At 50.5% G+C, this 18,302-nt stretch overlaps 2 protein-coding genes across 3 annotated transcripts in view; both read left to right on the top strand.

The window, feature by feature from the left end:
* Positions 1-1,208: 1,208 nt before the first annotated feature.
* NIPSNAP1 (nipsnap homolog 1) lies at positions 1,209-15,848 on the top strand. Its single transcript, XM_032883353.1, has 10 exons — positions 1,209-1,344; positions 8,228-8,355; positions 8,552-8,597; positions 8,859-8,953; positions 10,854-10,924; positions 11,072-11,212; positions 11,509-11,540; positions 11,909-12,003; positions 13,350-13,433; positions 14,694-15,848. Exons 1-10 carry the CDS (start codon positions 1,253-1,255, stop codon positions 14,756-14,758), a joined length of 849 nt encoding a protein of 282 aa, XP_032739244.1. The 5' UTR covers positions 1,209-1,252; the 3' UTR covers positions 14,759-15,848.
* A 912-nt stretch (positions 15,849-16,760) lies between these two features.
* THOC5 (THO complex 5) overlaps positions 16,761-18,302 on the top strand; it is a 35,896-nt gene continuing 34,354 nt past the window's right edge. For both annotated transcript variants that reach the window (XM_032883349.1, XM_032883348.1), the window contains exon 1: positions 16,761-16,881. The gene's annotated coding sequence lies outside the window, so the exon portion shown is untranslated. The remainder of the gene's footprint in view (positions 16,882-18,302) is intronic.

Below are 18,302 nucleotides of genomic sequence, written 5' to 3'. Positions count from 1 at the left end.
CCCATATTTCTCCCTAGTCTGCACTGTAATTGACAAAATACTTTTGTGTATATTTTTCACTTATTCAGTAAATACTTAATGTATATCAGGCAGGAGAAGTGAGGGGAGAGCAGCCTAGGGCATCTGTCCTGAAGGGGCTCAAAGTCAGTGATTTTGTCTCCCTTACCAGATCTCAAGTCCCAAAAGGGCTGGGGGTTTGTTGTCCTGTCCATCTTTAGTGTCTCAGAGCCTAACAAGAGCCAGGCTGACTCAGTATTTGCTGAAGGAGTAACAAAATTAATGCCTGCCCTCCACCCCCCTTGCCGAGTGTACAAGAAGGGGGCCACCGGTCCACAGTCAGTGGGTGGATATTCTTTCAGGGGTATGTATGCAAGTATCCATGCATGCACCCAGGAACCTGGGCCCCTCGTGGGGTCTGCAAACTCCCTGCTCTTGCTGAGGTCTGTGACCTGGGGGATTGTGGACTGAGAAAGGATTAGTTTGGAAGGCAGGCAAAAGAGCCAGGACAAGGCCAGGAGAAGGCATGGGGCCCAGGATGCCCAAGTAGAGATGGTAAAACGGGATGAAGATAGAAAGGAAATGAAGAGAGAAAGTACTAGTGGCCCAGAGCCTAGTCCAACTGTTTTCAATTGTTAAGGGTTTGTTCCCTTTTTTTTTTTTTTTTTTTTTAAGATTTTTTAATCTATTTATGAGAGACAGAGAGAGAGAGAGACAGAGGGAAAAGCAGGCTCCCTGCCGAGCAGGTAACCCAATGCAGGACTCGACCCCAGAACCCCGGTATGAGGACCTGGGCCAAAGGCAGGCGCTTAACCATCTGGGCCATCCAGGCGCCCAAGGGTTTGGTCCTTTGATAATGTGCTAAATACTGCCCGTGGATCCTTCCTCCCCAGAAAAACGCACAACTTCAGGGGACCTACTAACTGACCCTCTGCTACTAATCTTGAGGCCCAATTAAGAACCCGCAGTATCAATGTTCGACGCTTCCATTTTACCGAGGTGGACATTGGGGCCCAGAGTGGACAAAGGCCTTTGTCAAGGTGACAGAGCAAGTCAGTACCAGAGCTGCAGGGACGCTGAGGACAGGAAACCGTCTTCAGCCCAGCCGTTGTGGAGTTGGGGGATGTCCCGTGGCAACACCCACCTGACTGCTCGCGGAAGGAGGCGGGCTAGTGGGTGGGGCGGGGCTTACTCACGCCCCGCCCCGCCGCCGGGTTCGGGGGCGGGACCTTTCTCCAACCTGCGCCGCTCCAACATGGCTCCGCGGCTGTGCAGCATCTCTGCGGCGGCGCGGCGGCTGCTGGGGGGCCCGAGGCCCGGCGCCGGGGACTTTGCGGCTGCTGCGCGGTGAGAGCCGGGCGGAGGGTGGGGGAACGAAGCGCACGCGAGGTGGGTGCAGGGGCGGGGGCCACGGTCTGGGTCTGCGGGATGGGTAGGCTCGGGCTTGGAATCTATGGGTTAGAGGCGGGGGCAAGATCTAGGCCTGGGGAGGAGCTCTCGGCAGTGAATGGGAGAGATGGGTAAGACAAGCGCAGGGTCTTTGTCCTAGTGGGTACTTGGCTCTGGGTACAGAATGAAAGATGGGGTGAATGGGAGGGGCATTTCCTGGGCCCTGGGAGAGTAGGAACCGGGCAGAGGGCAGGAGTGGCTCCTTCTTTAGGCCTTTGGGATGATTGTGAAATAGCATCCACTGGGGACTTCTAGGAGAGGCAGATCCAACCTCGGGAAGTTCTCGGAGGAAGAGATATGGGGAGCAGTGGGGAACCCCCAAAGGCCATGGTTGCACAGACCCTTTGCTCCCCAATCCTGAACAGTACAAGTGGGGAAAAGGAGGCCTGGAAAGGGATGAGAGTTGCCCAAGGTCACTCCCTCTGGTGTCTCGAGGTGGCACTGGGTCTGGACACAGGTCTCCTAACAACCAGTGCTCTTTGCACCACAACTGGTGGCCTCCTGGGAGGAGGAGGCTGGCTTGGCCATGCCCTCAGCCTGGGATTTTTTTGGGACTGAGGCAGGGCTTGACCTCCCTCACCGGGCCTGGGCGGCCCCTCCCTCCTCTGTCTCCAGGACCCTGTACTTTGCCCATCTCCTCATCACCCTATAGACACACTTGCCTGTCTCCCCGAGTGGCGTGTCACATCACTTTTCTGTTAATCCAGCCCCTAGCACGGGGCTCAAGACAGTATGCTCAAGAACATATTGCTAATGAAGTGAAGACACCTGTCTCCCCACCTGTGGAAAGGAAGCAGGGGGCTCTCCTGTCCAGCAGCCCAGGCATGAAGCTGCAGAGTTCTGTTAGGCCTTGCCATGGGATCTCAGAGCATTGTGCAGTGTGGCTCTTGGGCTGTTGGGAAAGAGAAGCCAGACCTGCACCCCTACTCTGACTGCCCAATAACTGGGGAGAACCTTCCTATCATGAAAAGAGCCTGGAGTTTGTCTGGCATGGGCAAATTTAACTCAGCCTGTTAGTGGGGTGACCTTGGGCAAGTCATTTGGCCTCTTGAAGTATCAACTTCCTCATTTGTAAAACAGGAGTGATAAAATGGTATGTATGTCATAGAGCTGTTGAGGGTTAAAAAGCCACATCACATATGTGAGGCTTCTAGCTCCTGGTGAACATGCAACAGATGTTACCCTTGTTCAGACAATTTCTGCATGAACCCCTTATGACAGCAGGGCTGAAACGGGCTTGGGGAGATCATCTTCTGTGAGGCTTTTGTTTTCCAGATGAGAAAAATGAGGCTGGGGACGGGACCTCACTTCCCCAGGGTAACAGATTCAGTAGGTGGTAGAGCCATTTGTGTGGCAAGTGTCCAGAGGCTGCAAAAGGAGCATGGGACATAGAGGCCACCTGAAACTCCTCACTTAATTCACTTGGATGAAGTGCTGAACCGCTGTAAACCTTGGTTTCCTTTTCTGTAAAGTGGGGATGATAATCCCTGCTGGGAGTTTTTGCGGGATTGCTGTGAAGGCACTTGCGTTGATACTTACAAAGTCATTCAAAAACTGCATCTGAGTTACTTATGCCCTGGTCTCACTTTGGGTACCTGGGAACATCCCCTCCTGCTGACCTTTAGCTGGTCCCTTAGCTCCCTGGAGTCACTAGAGGGTCAAGCAGCAAGCAGCCTTTCAGACCTCTGAGGTTTGGGGGCTGCTGGGATGGAGACAGAGTGTGGGCTTTGAAGTCAGATGGATGTGGATTGGAATCCTCTCGGCCATTAATTAACCATCTTTGAATAAGGCATGGAAAACCTCATTCTTCTCAAAAACATACTGTGAGGGGGTGCCTGGGTGGCTCAGTGGGTTAAAGCCTCTGCCTTCAGCTCAGGTCATGATCTCGGGGTCCTGGGATCGAGCCCCGCATGGGGCTCTCTGCTCGGCGGGGAGCCTGCTTCCTCCTCTCTCTCTGCCTGCCTCTCTGCCTACTTGTGATCTCTGTCAAATAAATAAATAAATAAAATCTTAAACAAACAAATACACTGTGAGGATTAGTTCTTAGCACATAGTAATTGTTCAATAAATAGACTTGCTACTTTTGCACCAGTAATCCTGTTAACAGAACTTAAGTTATTTTATTTTTATTATTATTAAGTAAGCTCTATGCCCAGCATGGGACTTAAACTCAGGACCCTGAGATCAAGAGTCACATGCTCCACTGACTGAGCCAGCCAGGCACTCCAGAACTTCAGTTCTTTTAGTTCTCCTGGTGTGTCTTCTCAGTATACACTTCTGCAACAGTAAGCAGAAACATGGTCCCTTCCTGCAGTCGGCCATCTCTAAACAGAAGTGTATTTCGGAATGTGCCTAGAGCTGAGCTTCCTAGCATATAAATCTAGAGAACTTTCTGGAGCAATTTCATGTTGGGGCGGGCAGGGCATCAGACTGTTGACCCCTGTCGAGAGTGCAAATGTGACATCTACTGAAAAGTTCTCATCTGGGACAAACATTTGTTGAGCAATTCCCATGCCAAAAGTACTGTGCTGTGTACAATGGTGGGGGGCGGGGGGAGAACATTAGCTAGTGACTTCTGGTGTGCCTGGGGAGATTAGACAGATGAAAATGATGAAAAGGCTGATGGGGAAATGTGAGGGGTGTTTTGTGGAAGGGGCTAAACTGGTCCATGTGGGGCAGCTCCTTCCCATAGATTGGGCAAAGCTGCATGGTGTTTTTCTAGGCCTAATGAGATACCAGAATCTTTGGCATTCCTGAGATGACATGAAAAAAAAAGAGGAAAGAAATTGGGGACTGCTCGAGATCAGTGATTCTTAAACTTGAGCAGGAATCAGAATCCCTTGGTGGGCTTGTTAAAACCCAGATTGCTAGGCCCACCCCCAGAGTTTCTGTTGCCATAGGCCTAGGATGGGGCCTGAGAATTCCTCAGGTGACATTAATGCTGTGGGTTTCAGAACCACTGGGATAGTGAATCCTGGTTCTGTGGAAACCTTGCCAAAGTACACGAGAGCTAGAATTCTGAGTGGAGACATCCAGCCTTTGTTTTGTACACAATGGGGAGCCACAGAAGACTTTTGAGCCAAGCAATAATAACATTACCAAATTGTGCTTTACAAAGATGGGTGGGCAGATTAGGAAAAGTGGGGAAAGAGTACGAGCTTGGGGATCTGTGAGAAGTTTGGTAGGAACCGTGATACTAGCTGCACTGCCATGTCTCGCCCTTTCTCTAGAGGACCTATCCTAATGCCCCTATTTTACAGAGAAGGAATATGAAGCTCAGAGAGACAAAGCTGTGCTGAGATTAGAACCTGGATTCATCCAGAATTTGTGCTCTTAAGCACTAATTCTGCTCCTGATGGTGGGGGGGCGTAAGGGGTCCTGAGCCCTGCATCCACACTCTGAGCCACCCTTTTTCTACTTACTTACCTTCCAGCTTTTATTGTCTTTAAGCAGCTTTCTGTCTTAGCTTCTCCCCTTCCCCCTCCCCGCCGCCTTCATTTATTTCCCACATGCAGACTGAGCATGTGCCAGCTGTCCAGCACTTTTCCAGGCACTGGGTTTCATGGGGCAGACAAGATCCCTGTCCCTGTGGGGCTGCTTCTAATGGGGAGATGATAAACCAGTCACATAATCAAAGAAAAAAACCAAGGTATAATGTGTTAGAAGGAACTATGGAAAAATGCAGCTCAGGGTGTGAGGGGTTGGGGAGTTCAAGGGAAGGAGGATGTTGTGATTTCACTGAGAAAGTGAAATTTGGATTCTTGAGAATGTGAGCCTATGGACACTGCCTTGGAGTTTAGACCCTGACCTGGGATCCTGGACAGGTCCCATCTTGGGTTTTACCTGGAGAAAAGATCTTTAGAGATAGGCTACTCCAGCTTGCTCATTTGACACATGGGGAAAGAGGCCGGTAGGCATGACAGATTAGGGAGTGGGGAGAAGAGATGGGAGCCCATCGGAACACTGGGATTCCCCTGCCATTCCCCTGGAGTGGAGAACATTCTAGCCCCCCACTCTTTCTCCAAGGGCTGGCCTCCTGGCTGTTTATCTTGGTCAGTACTGATGTTAATAAATTACTCAAAGCCCAGTCCTGGAGCAAAGGTCTTGGCTGACAGTAAGTAGGAGCCACGGTTTTCCCTGCCACCACCCCTTCCAAGGGAAGCATCCCCCCTACTTTCAAACCAAAGGTCAGATCTCTCTGCTGGTGGCTTTGTTGAAACACCTGGTTCTTCCCAGTATGTGCCTGATGCCCCCCCCAAATCAATGCTCAAACCCAAGGTGGTGGCTGACTTGGGAGGAAAGAACTCTGGGTGGGTTCTTGCCTCAGCTCTGCCCCTGATTTACTATGTGACCTTGGGCAAGTTCCTTAAACCTCCTATTTTCTCTTCTTAAAAATGGCGATACTAATAGTTATCAACACTATGTCAACACTACATAGACGGAGCATGTCTGAAAAGCTCATCACGGATCCCTGACAGAGGATGTCCTCAGCTGAGCAAAGCTCCCTTACTCTGGTAGCCAGATTTCACAGAACCACACTGATTATTAGAAGATAATCATCTTTTTGGTTTTTGTTCGTGAAACAAATACATGCACAGTGACAGAACACCTATGAATTCAGAAGCACTTAAAGTGTTGGGTTTTTTTTTTTTTTTTAGCTTTACAAAGAACTATAGTGGATAAATAAAAATTTAACCATCTCCCTCTCCCCTTTCCAAGGTAAGCAATATTAGGTTTGGGACAAATCTTCACTTATTTTTCTCCGTGTTCATACAACTGTTTTACTACTTTAAGATACTTTTTTAAAATTTCATCAAGTCTCAGTGGCTGCTCCATATTTTGGGGAAAAAAATAATACTTTGATTTGCAAGACAATTCTTTTTATTTTAGTCATAGAAAAGGATTGAAAAAGGAGAGGACTTGCGGGCCCTTAGGACTCCCACTGCCAGGCTCCCTGGCTAGAAATTATCTAGCAGGAGACTGGTCTTTAGGCCTAACTACAAATTGTATCACTGCTGCTAAACAAGAAGATTTATAGCCTCTGGCAGTCTAAAAATAAGCCCTGCCCCTGCTGGAACCTTGTGTAGGAAGTATAATTCCAGCTGGCAGGACGTGCAACAGGTACCCTGCTCTGAACAGAATTTTTTTTCTTTTCTTTTCTTTTGTTTTCTTTTCTCTTCTCTTCTCTTCTTTCTCTCTCTCTTTCCCTTCCTTCCTCCCCCCACCCTCTTCTTCCCTCCTCCCTCTTTCCCTCTCTGTCTCTCTTTCTTTGAAAGCACCTTAGCCAGGTTCACAGGGTAGATATTTGTCAATTAAGTGTGGCCTGAATGAATGAATGAATCTTGCCTTGGAATACCTTTTTACCCCCTCTATCTGCTGTTATCTGCCAGATCAGCTCTAGAGATTCAGAGACTGGTCAGATCACCTCCTCTGGAGAGTTTACCTAGACTGCCAAAGGCTTGCTGACCTAGGCTCTCCCGGATCCCTCTGGCTACAATTATGTTTCAAAGCCTGCTTCTTGCAGTGGACTGTGACTTCCTCAAGGACAAAGTTTATTTTTCTTTGGCTTTCCATTTGTGGAGGCTGGGAAAGGGTCATAGGCCAAGTGGAAGGTGAGCCCTGGAGAGGACAGTGAGTATAGGCTTCTGCCAGATGGAACAGAAATTGCAAATAAAGCACTGAGGAAGAGGGGTGCCTGGGTGGCTCAGTGGGTTAAAGCCTCTGCCTTCGGCTTGGGTCATGGTTCCAGGGTCCTGGGATCGAGCCCCACATCGGGCTCTCTGCTCTGCAGGGAGCCTGCTTCCTCCTCTCTCTCTCTCTCTGCCTGCCTCTCTGCCTGCTTGTGATCTCTGTCTGTCAAATAAATAAAATCTTAAAAAAAAAAAAAAGCACTGAGGAAGAGAATCTGATATGTTCGGAGAGGAGCAGATCTGGTTAGTAGAGTACACAGGTTGGGCGGAGGGGACAGCAAGGAAGGCTGGTAAGATCAGATGGGCTGTTAGGGATTTTGAAAATCAGGCAAGGTGGGTTTGGGGTTGAGCCTCTTGGCAGAGGGCTGCAAATATGTGCCCCAAGTGGAGCAGATGTGGCAGATAAATGGAGGCAGGGAGGCTGGAGAGAGGTGGGAGGTAGGGCTGCTTTTGCTGGCCTCCTGAGGCCCTTGCAAAGCTTTAAGAAGCAAACTGGGCAACCATGGTCTTGAAAAGGGACCACTCTGCTCAGCTGACTCCAGTGATGTTTTTGTTTTGTTTTGTTTTTTAAATATTTTTTTAAAGATTTTTATTTATTTATTTGACAGACAGAGATTACAAGTATGCAGACGAGATAGGCAGAGAGAGAGGAGGAAGCAGGCTACCCATCGAGCAGAGAGCCTGATGTGGGGCTCGATCCCAGGACCCTGGGACCATGACCCGAGCCGAAGGCAGAGGCTTTAACCCACCGAGCCACCCAGGTGCTCCTGTTTTTTAAAGATTTTATTTATTTGACAGAGAGAAAGATAGCAAGAGAGGGAACACAGCAGGGGGAACTGGAGAGGGAGAAGCAGACTCCCCACTGAGCAGGAATGGGATCAGGCAGGACCTGAGCCAAAGGCAGCCACTTAATGACTAAGCCACCCAGGCGCCCTCCAGTGATGTTTTATACCCTGGAGCCGCCACTGGATTCCATGGCCCCGTTCCTAGAGATGTGGGTCATCCGGCTCTCTGAGGGATGGGGAGCAGGATATCTGAGCAGGTGGAAGAGCCAGGGCTATCCCCACCTCTTTTTGTCCTCTGCCCTGCAGCTTCTATTCCAAGGACAATGAAGGTAGCTGGTTCCGCTCCCTCTTTGTGCACAAGGTGGATCCCCGGAAGGATGCCCACTCCACCCTGCTATCCAAGAAGGAGACCAGCAACCTCTACAAGATCCAGTGTGAGTGGCTGCTGAGGCAGTCCGCCCTCCCGGAACCTCTGGGGGGCATGTGAGGCTTCTGCTGGGACACGAGAAGGGCTGGGACATCCTGAGTTCTCCTGGGAGTCCTGGCCTTTGGGGGACAACCTCCCATGCCACCTCCCCACAGGTACACAGGCCCCTTGCTTCACCTCCCACTCTCTTTCCTCTGTTGCAGTTCACAATGTGAAGCCTGAGTGTCTGGATGCCTACAACAGCCTGACGTGAGCACCCTCCTCCGTCTGCTAGTCCCACCCCCTGCTTGGGCGCGAGCCTCCATCCCAGCCCCATTCTCCTTGCAGACATCTAGGAGACTTAGATTTCAGAGCCAAAGGTCCTAAGGATGAATTGTCCAGTCTCTGCATCTTAGAGATGGGGAGACTGAGGCCCAGCCCTGAGGGCCTGAGTTGGAACCCTTATCTCAGGGGCCCTGGTGGCTGGTGCGAGCCCTTCCCAACTTCTCTGTCGCCCTTCCCCCACCCCAGGGAGGCTGTGCTGCCCAAGCTGCACCTGGATGAGGACTACCCCTGCTCGCTCGTGGGCAACTGGAACACATGGTACGGGGAGCAGGACCAGGCAGGTGAGGTGCCCACCTTCCCAATGCCATTGCCACCCAGCCCAGGTCTCTGGCACCCCTCATGCCTGGCCACCCTCCTCTCTCTCTCCACATCGCCCTCCAGAGGAATCTTTCTAAATGCAGTCCTCATCAGCTCACTCCACTGCTCTTTCTTCTCAAGGGCCTAGGATGCCCTGCCTGTAACTATTCCTTGTTGGTCCTCAGTATGAGGTTTATCCCTTTTCCACCGGCCAGCATTCATGGTCTTGGTAGACTTCTATCCATACAGTATTTTTGCTGTTTCCCTTGGGAAAGAGGTCTTTAAGCTCTAGGGTCAGACCATTTTGCAGGTAGGAAAATCAAGGCACAGATGGAATCAGAAGGTAGGTAAGGGACAGGCCAGGGATGGGAAGGAAGAGAAGTCTGGGCTTCCAAACTGCTGGTCAGCCAGCTGCCCTCAGCTCTAGCCTGCCTGACTCACCCTTTGGAGACCTTCTTCCCTCAGCCCCACCCGGGCTCCCAGGGATGGCAAGATTATTTCCTTTCTTCTCTTCCCCCTTGGTTATTGGAAGGAATAGTGGTTTATGGGACTGCCATAGCAAAGTTCCAACTGCTGGGTGGCTTAAAACAACAGAAATCAATTCTCTCAAGTTCTGGAGCCCAGGAATCTGAAATCTAGGTGTTGGCAGGGCCATGTTCTCCTCAAAGGCTCTAGGGGAGAATCTTTTCTTGCCTTTTCCAGCTTTTGGCAGTTGCTGGAAATGTTTGGCTTTCCTGGGCTTGTAGAGGCATCCCTCCCATCTCTGACTGTTGTCACAGAGCATTCTCCCCGTGTGCCTCTGTCTTCACATGGTATCCTGGTGTCTGTGTCCAAATCACCGTCTTCATATAAGGACACCAGTCACTGAATTTCGGGCCCACCCAGTAGCATGGCATCTTAGCATGATCGCATCCATGAAGACTCTGTTTCCAAATAAGGTCCTATTCTGAGGTTCTGGGTAGGCATGAACTTTGGGGGAAGGGGACACCATTTGACCCAACAGCACAGAGAATTCAAACAACACAAAGAATTTTCAGTGAAAAACAGGCCTCCCTCTTTCCCATGAGCCCCCAGGCCTCAGTTGTCTTCCCCAGAGGCATCTCCTGTACAATCTCTTGGGTCTCCATTGAGAGATGGTGCAGAGCTTAACATCACTGGATATGTCCCCTTACCCCTAGACAGATGTGCTAGTACACTGTGCGTCCTTTTCTGGTCCTTGTTTTGTTTTGAATTCAGTTTTAGAATGTTCCATCTTAGCCTATCAGATCTACTGCCCCCCCCCTTTTTTAAGATTTTATTTATTTATTTGACAGAGAGAGAGATCACAAGTAGGTGGAGAGGCAGGCAGAGAGAGAGGAGGAAGCAGGCTCCCTGCTGAGCAGAGAGCCTGATGCGGGGCTCGATCCCAGGACCCTGAGATCATGACCTGAGCCAAAGGCAGAGGCTTTAACCCACTGAGCCACCCAGGCGCCCCTCTACTTGCCTTTTATCCAACCTATCCATCCTAAGCCTCTTGGTCAGGTTCATGTGTGCTCTTGTACTTTGGGTACAAGGACACATCTGATCCTCTTGTGCTATTTAAGGAAGGTTGGGTGGAAATGTTATTCCCATTTTTAAGATGAGGACGTCGAGCCTGGAGGGGGTCAAAGGCCACCTGGCAGACCTGGAGCTCAAACCCAGGCCTCCTGGGTTTGTGTCTGGGGTTATCCCCTGCCCAGCACCATCCCCCACCAGGGCAAAGGGAACTCAAGAGAGTCCTGGGGCTAAGAGGACCTAGCTGGAGACTGCCCCATTTCATATGCCCTTAGCTGGCCTTGGGGTAGGCAGGGCAGAGTCCCGGCAGCCCTCTGACCTGTACCTCCTGTTTTCTCCCCCATGTAACAGTACACCTGTGGCGATTCTCAGGCGGCTACCCAGCCCTCATGGACTGCATGAACAAGCTCAAAAGCAACAAGGTATGTTGGCCTCTGCTCCACAAACCTCTCTGAACACTGGCTCTGGATCAGCCCTGTGCCGGGGGCTGCCAGCACTACCCCATGGGGACAGCCGCTTGGGAGGGGGTGCTCTTCATGGTCACCACGGCCAGACTGCTGTTCCCGCAGGAGTACCTGGAGTTCCGAAAGGAGCGGAGCCAGATGCTGCTGTCCAGGAGAAACCAGATGCTCCTTGAGTTCAGCTTCTGGAATGAGCCACAGCCCAGAGCAGGCCCCAACATCTATGAGCTGAGGACATACAAGCTCAAGGTGCCTCCCCCCACCGGATCCCTGCCTGCCTCCCGCTTTCCCTGCTGTGGTACCCTGATCTGGGGGGAGGGGGGTCCTGTGCCCCAGCACCTAGACTGGGGCTTCTGGCCTCTCCCTCCCTATACACTCACACTCATGTGCACACATGCACACCCAGGTGTGAGCCAGGGCCCCTGAATGAGGCCAAGTGGCCCCCGGGGCTGGGGAGACAGGACAGTTTGCCATCTCCACCTAGCTTGACATTTGGAATCTGAGATGGGGGCTCATTTCCATTCTTTGCTCTGGTTCTCTTTCAGCCAGGAACCATGATTGAATGGGGGAACAACTGGTGAGTGGCAGTGCCAGGGGTTGGGGGACCCTGCCTACCTGCCCTGCCCAGTTCCCTGGCATGCCGCCTTTCCCAGGGCCACATGGCAGGGAGCCTGGCATCCTTTGCCCCTCATGGATCCAGGAGAAGGATCCAGCCAGTAGGTGAGGACCTCCTAGAGGATTGTGAGGCCTCCCCTAGTGGCAGAATACCCAGCCCCTGGCTGTACCTTTGTCACCCCCTTCCCTGATCATCTCTGAGAGCTGAGGGTCCTGCCTCTGGTTCCTCCCTTAGGGAGGAGTGTGGCTGAGAAATCAGCCTAGGGACACCTCAGAGGGCCTTTTGCACTGGCCCCAGCCTCTGTTCGACACTCTTCTTGCCATCCCTAGGGCTCGGGCCATCAAGTACCGGCAAGAGAACCAGGAGGCAGTGGGCGGCTTCTTCTCGCAAATAGGAGAGCTCTACGTTGTGCATCATCTCTGGGGTAGGCTGAGGATGCTCCAGGGGCCCTCTGCTAGCCCATTTCCCCACTGTCACTCTGCATAGACAATGCAAATACATTAGGGCCCTTCTGGAGTTTGCGTTCTAGTAGGGAGAGATACCACCTCAGGCATAAACGAACACAGAAACATAATTTCCAATTACCACAAATAATAAAAAGACAGGGAAAAATGATAAAGAAATACATGGGAATGGTTTGGATAGACAAAGACAGCCTCTCTGAGGGGGTAAAATGTTAACTAAGCTAAAGGATGAGAAGGAGCTTGTGAATTGCCAGGGAAGGGCATTCTAAGTAGAGGGGACATGTGCAAAGGCCCTGAGGTGGGGAAAAGGCCTTTGAAGAGTACAGAGGAGGCCAGTGTGGAGAGAGTGAAGAGCATGAGGATACAAGGACATACCAGATCACGCTGGGCCTTGTAGGCTGTGGGGATGCGTTGGGATTTATCCTAAATGCAACAGGAGACTGATGTAGCATTTTAAGCAGCATGACATGACCTGATTTGTGTTCCAGTAGGATTCCTCTGCTTGCCATGGGCTTTGCCAAGAATGCTTTGTAGGAGAGCAAGAGAGGAAGTGGGGCATCAGGAGATGGTTAAACTTTTTCAGGCAGATGAGTTTGGGAGGATGGTGGCCTGGCCTAATGTGGTGGCAGTGAGGATGCTGACAAGGCCACAGATAGATTCATTAGTCTGGAGGTGGAACCAGTGGGCCTTGTGGATGAGTTGTCTATGTGGGGTGAGGCAGGGAGAAAACTCTAGACTCTTTTTGTTTTGTTTTGTTTTTAATTTATTTGACAGAGAGAGAGATCACAAGTAGGCAGAGAGAGGAGAAGGCAGGCTCCCTGCTGAGCAGAGAACCCAATGCGGGGCTTGATCCCAGGACCCTGAGATCATGACCTGAGCCAAAGGCAGATGCTTGCTTAGCCATCGGAGTCACCCAGGTGCCCCAGAACTCCAGATTCTTGCTTGAGCAGCTGTGTGTCTTTTACTGAGACCCTAGGTAGAGCAGGTTGAAGGGGTCAGGAGTGTAATTTTAGCCGTGAGAAATGTTGCATTTGAGATGCTGACACATCCAAGTGGAGACGTCAAGTGGGCCTGGATACATGGGTATGGAGCAGAAGAAGAGTTCTGGGCTGGAAATAGAAAGTTGGGAGTTGTCAACAAATGTACTGATGGAATGAGATTGTCAAAGCAGACAGTGTTGGCTAACTGTTCGAGACTTTGGGAAGAGACGGAGGGACAGGGTTTGGGGTAATGATAGGAGGTCCCTGTGCTAGGTATAAGATCAGATCCTCTATTTCCTCGGAATGAGCCAATGCGTTTCCCACAGCCTATAAAGACCTACAGTCTCGGGAAGAGACTCGAAATGCTGCCTGGAGGAAGAGGGGCTGGGACGAAAATGTCTACTACACAGGTGAGTGCTTTCTCTGAGGGGTCAGCCTAGCCCTTGGAGGTCATCTGTTCAGAGCCCAATCTGAGGATGGAATCCCCTCTGCAAGGGGATCAAGCCTCACTTGATTACCTCCAGTGATGGGGAACTTACTCTGAAGACAATGAGTGGGTTTCTATCTGGTGGCACGCTCCACATGATCTAGGCAGTGGGTCTAGGAAGGTGCTTGCAGTGATGAAAACATAGGTGGTCCCCAGGCACTGTGACCTCAGGCATGGTTCTTCACCACACCAAGGCTGTTTCTTCATCTGTAAGATGGTGACAGTGGTAGTCCCTCCCTCAGAGAGCTGAAGGGAAGATTCTAGGAGCTAAGTTAGGAAAAGTGCTTCACCCGGACCAGCACAGAGGAAGTACACAGTGCAGTTTTTTTAGAAGGTTTTCATTGTCTTGTGTTTGCCACCTTGCTGGGACCCCTGAGAACCGCTTGGAGTCAGCGGATGTTGACTGCAGTGGGTGGGTGGCTAGAGGACACAGAATGAACAGGAGCTCCTTGAGGAGCTTACAGTTAAGCGTCAGCACTTACCAGCTGGTGTGGGGGAGAATGCTTCCTGAAGGAGTTAGTGGGAGCCTCACTCTTGAAAGCATGATGTTGAATGATCGTATCAGGATCTCCTGGAAGCTTGTTAGAAATGCCGACTCTCAACTCCCACCCCATCTGCTGAATCAGAATCTGCACTTTAACAAGAGCTGTGGGTAATTTGTATGTGTGGTAATGTTTGAACAGCTCTGAGCAAGAGTAAAGAGTCTGACCTCCTGGGTGACCTTGGGCTGACCTCCTGTGGGCTGCAGCCTCCCCATCTGTAAAATGAATAATTTGAACTAAATCAGTATTTTTCAAATCTTAGCCCCTTGAAGGACACCCTCATAGCTTTTGTCCTACCGGTATACTAGGGCTGTAATTATTTTCTTGATATTTTTCTTTAAATCCTCCTACTTTCTTCTCCATCTAGCTTTGTCCTAAGCAATATTATCTGTGAAATCACTTTTTGCTATGCTATTTATTCTTTCACATCATAGAAACATAAATAGATAATAATGAATATTAAAAAATGTTGTATCTCAGCGACACCCAAGTCCCCTCTTATCCCACAGTCGGCTGCTCTCCATTCTAGGAGGGCAGAGGGGCTTTCCCCACCTTAGCATCCCAGGCCTCCTCCTCCAATGTCCACTTTTGGGATTCGCTTGCCGCTGCACCCTCTGTGACCTCTGCCTCTCTTTCCACAGTCCCACTGGTGCGACACATGGAGTCTCGGATCATGATCCCATTGAAGATCTCGCCTCTCCAGTGATGCTGCCTCTGCCTCCTTCCCCTTCTCCCTCAGGGCAGCCATGGACAGCAGAGCTCCCAGTCCTGCTGTCTTGGTTTTCTCTCGGATTTGGGAGGACTCTGGGGGTTTTTGCTCAGCTCAGACAAGGGGAAGCTGAAGGATGACAGGGTTCTGAGGACTTGCAGCTCTGCCCAGACCCTTCCTACCTTCCCTGTTCACCCCTTCCCCTGTGCTGGAAGCAGTGTTTAGTTTCTCTGAATGAAGAACAGCAACCTTTTATGTCTTCCTACATTCCCCCCTAAGATTCCTCATCTCAAGGCCACCAGTCCCCATTTATCACCATGGAAGCCCTCTATTTAGCTTTAGTTGTGCAAAAGGTAGGATATTGAGTGGTTAGGGAGGAGATGGGAAGGGAGGTCAGATCAGGCCTGGCTCTCTGGAATTCCCTGGTCTCCACTGGACCACTCACTTGCTGGGTAGTCTGAGCCAAGGCCCTCCTGTCTGGGAAAAGCCTAAAACTGCCTCAAAAAGAAAAGGGGAAAACTGTCAGGTAGCACAGTCAGGGTGAGGTCCTACATATTCCACTTAGACTGGGAAAAGGGATGGGACCTGGAAAGGATCTGGGTCACGGAATGGGACATGAACCTAGAAGGCAGAATTCAGAACTTGATTTGAACTGCAGAATTTGGAATCTGGAATCAGGAATACAGAACAGAAGTTATAGAAGACCACCTGGGGAGGGGTTCCTAATACCAGACAGTTGGAAAGGCTCATCTCTTTCTCTCTACGTGAGACTGAGAACTTGACTGTTTGTTTCAGCCCTTTTGGGTAGGGAGAATCTCCTGCACTTTCTTTTTCATTCCTGCAGGCGAAGTAAAAGGCTAGGGCCTGTATTTCCCTCACCCAGCATTCTTTTTCTCTCTTCATATTCTATCAGCCGAACCCCCATTTTACTGTGCCACTGGGTATCTGGAGTGGGATAGTGACTTTGGGAGGCTCCTCGGTGATCCTTACACCTCATGAACCTCTAGGTTGCTTGATTCTGTCTCCCTTTCAGGAAAACTTGTGCTGGAGTCACCGATGGAACCAATTAAATATTTACTATAAACTATGATGTTTTTTCTTCATCTGCAAGGAACTTAGTCAGGTGCTAGAGGCAGAGCCAGTTTCATAGTTCCAGCTGGCTGATTTACCTCCCCTGTCCTGTATTGTGTTCCCTGAGCCACAATCAGGGAGGGCCTCCCCCTAAGGCAGAAGGCATTAGGGACATCAGTGTTTCTACCTCCAGATAAGCAGAATTTACACCAAAAGTCCTGAACTCTGTAGAATTCGTGCCAGGGGTAGAAAACACTTGAGCCTGTCAAATGCTGTATTAGAATTGTGACTCTGCCCTAGGCAAATGGGGAAACCACTGATGCATCCGTGGGAAAAAAACAAGTGTAAGGGAATTGAATACCTTCCCGGACTTGCTGCCCTCAGTAGTGTGGGATGTCTGGACGAATATGACAGTGGTTAAATATACAGGTTATAAAGGCAAATCCACAGGGTTTCGAGTCTTGGCACTACTACGCCTTCGTGTTATCTTGGGCATACGACATTCATTCAACTAATAGTAGGCAGAGCTCCTACTAGCTGCTGGACGTTGCTTTAGGCGCTGAGAAAGGAGTAAACAAGGCAAAGAATCGGTCCCTGAAGCCTCAGTTTCCTGGTTTTAGAGGGCAGCGCGAGGGTGCTGGCAGCTGACTCCCGCCCTGACAACCTCAGATCTGCGACAGCCGGTCGCAGCTCTCACCACGCGCCAGCGGCTGTCCCGGACCTTTGTGCTTCGCTTCCGGCCTCCGTGCCTCGCTTCCGGCCAGCCGCTCTTTCCTTCCGCTTCTCTATGGTGTGCGGGAAGACGTCCCTCAGCCGCCGGAAGTGGCTGCCTTGCGGCGGCGGGTTCGGGGCTCGGAGCGGTGAGGAGGGTGCCGGAGCGGTGAGGAGGCTGCCGTGCAGCCGGCTGGTCGGAGGAGCGGGGCTGGGTGCTCTGGGACTGAGGTGCAGACCTCCCGGAAGCCGTCTCCGGGCTGGGGGCCTACCCGAGTTCTCCGTGCTCATTCTCCGGGGTCTCCAGCCGCTGGGCACGGCGCGCTCAGTCTCTTCAGGTGAAAATACTCGCTGCAGCAGCGTCGGGCCCCACAGGGTAGCCTCTAGGTGACGATGTCGATGTCGAAGGTGGTGGTGATGATCGCTCACATTTATTGTGCGCTTACGTGTGCCAGGATGTTTTTACTGGGTTTCCGAAGTCAGGATTTCCCACAATCCAGCTTTTTGCGTCCCAACGTTGTGGGTTTTGTACAATTTACCGTTTAAGACTTTGCTAAATGTCTTTAATCGAGTCACCTTTTACATTTTAAACGTGAATTTCCTTTAGGAGAAAATTTTAAGTCTCTCCCCTAAATGGAGATTTGTCCTATATAGGAGATAATGATAAGAAGTAATGTATTTAACATGAAAACATTTTAAATTCTGGCTAGATTTCATTGTCTAAGGCTCTCAGAGTCCTTTTATTAACAAAGGAACATTGGTGTTCACGGGTGTTAAAGACAAGCTAGGGAAATGAGATGTTCTCCTTGAAGCAATCAGAAGTTTCTAAAAATAATTGGAAAGGGATGAACTTTCTCCTTAGGTATTCAGCATTATTTCAGATCACCCATGTACCACCTAAAGCCCCAGTCCTCTTCATCACCTTCCCGGGTGGAGTGCCTCCTGTGTCAATGACCACGGCAACCCCGGAGGTAGGGACTGTTAATCGCATTGGATCTGTGAGGAAGCCTGCCCAGAGAACAGTGAAGCAACTATGAGTCCCAGGACTCATAGCAGTAAAATAGAGTGGAGACTCCCAACTCTGGGCTTCTCTGACTCACTACTGTGAGCCATTGGTTCCTTCAGTAAGCGTTTGTGACTGATTTTGGAGGGTTAGGGAGATTGTGCTGCCTACCTCGGGGCTGTGGTGACAACCAGGAGAGGGAGGATGCTTTGTGACCCACGTCCCATGAAGTGTAGGTTCTATTCTTTTGAATTGTAGGGCCAACCAGAGAGTTGAGGGCATTGCCCAGTGAGATGGCAGCAAGACACACTGGTGTCACAATAATGTAGTTGTCAAGAGCACTGATGTGGTGTCAGATGGACCCAAGCTTTAGCATAGCATATCAGCTGTGTGACCTTCAACACCTCGTGTTTTTTTTTTTTTTTTAAGATTTTATTTATTTATTTGACAGAGATCACAAGTAGGCAGAGAGGCAGGCAGAGAGAGAGAGGAAGGGAAGCAGGCTTCCTGCTGAGCAGAGAGCCTGCTGCGGGGCTCAATCCCAGGACCCTGGGATCATGACCTGAGCCGGAGGCAGAGGCTCTAACCCACTGAGCCACCCAGGTGCCCCTACCCGTTCTCCTTTCTGAACCTCAGTGTTCTTATCCATAAAATGCTACTTGTTTTTATCTGAAAAGTTTCATATAAGGATCAAGTGAGAACATACCCTTAAGGTGCTTAGATCAGATCCAGCGTGTAGTGATCAATCAGTAGTAC

This window comes from Lontra canadensis, unplaced genomic scaffold (assembly GCF_010015895.1).
Source record: "Lontra canadensis isolate GAN:19392208 unplaced genomic scaffold, GSC_riverotter_1.0 scaffold87, whole genome shotgun sequence".
NCBI lineage: Eukaryota > Metazoa > Chordata > Mammalia > Carnivora > Mustelidae > Lontra > Lontra canadensis.
This window is presented reverse-complemented; position numbering and strand designations above follow the sequence as displayed.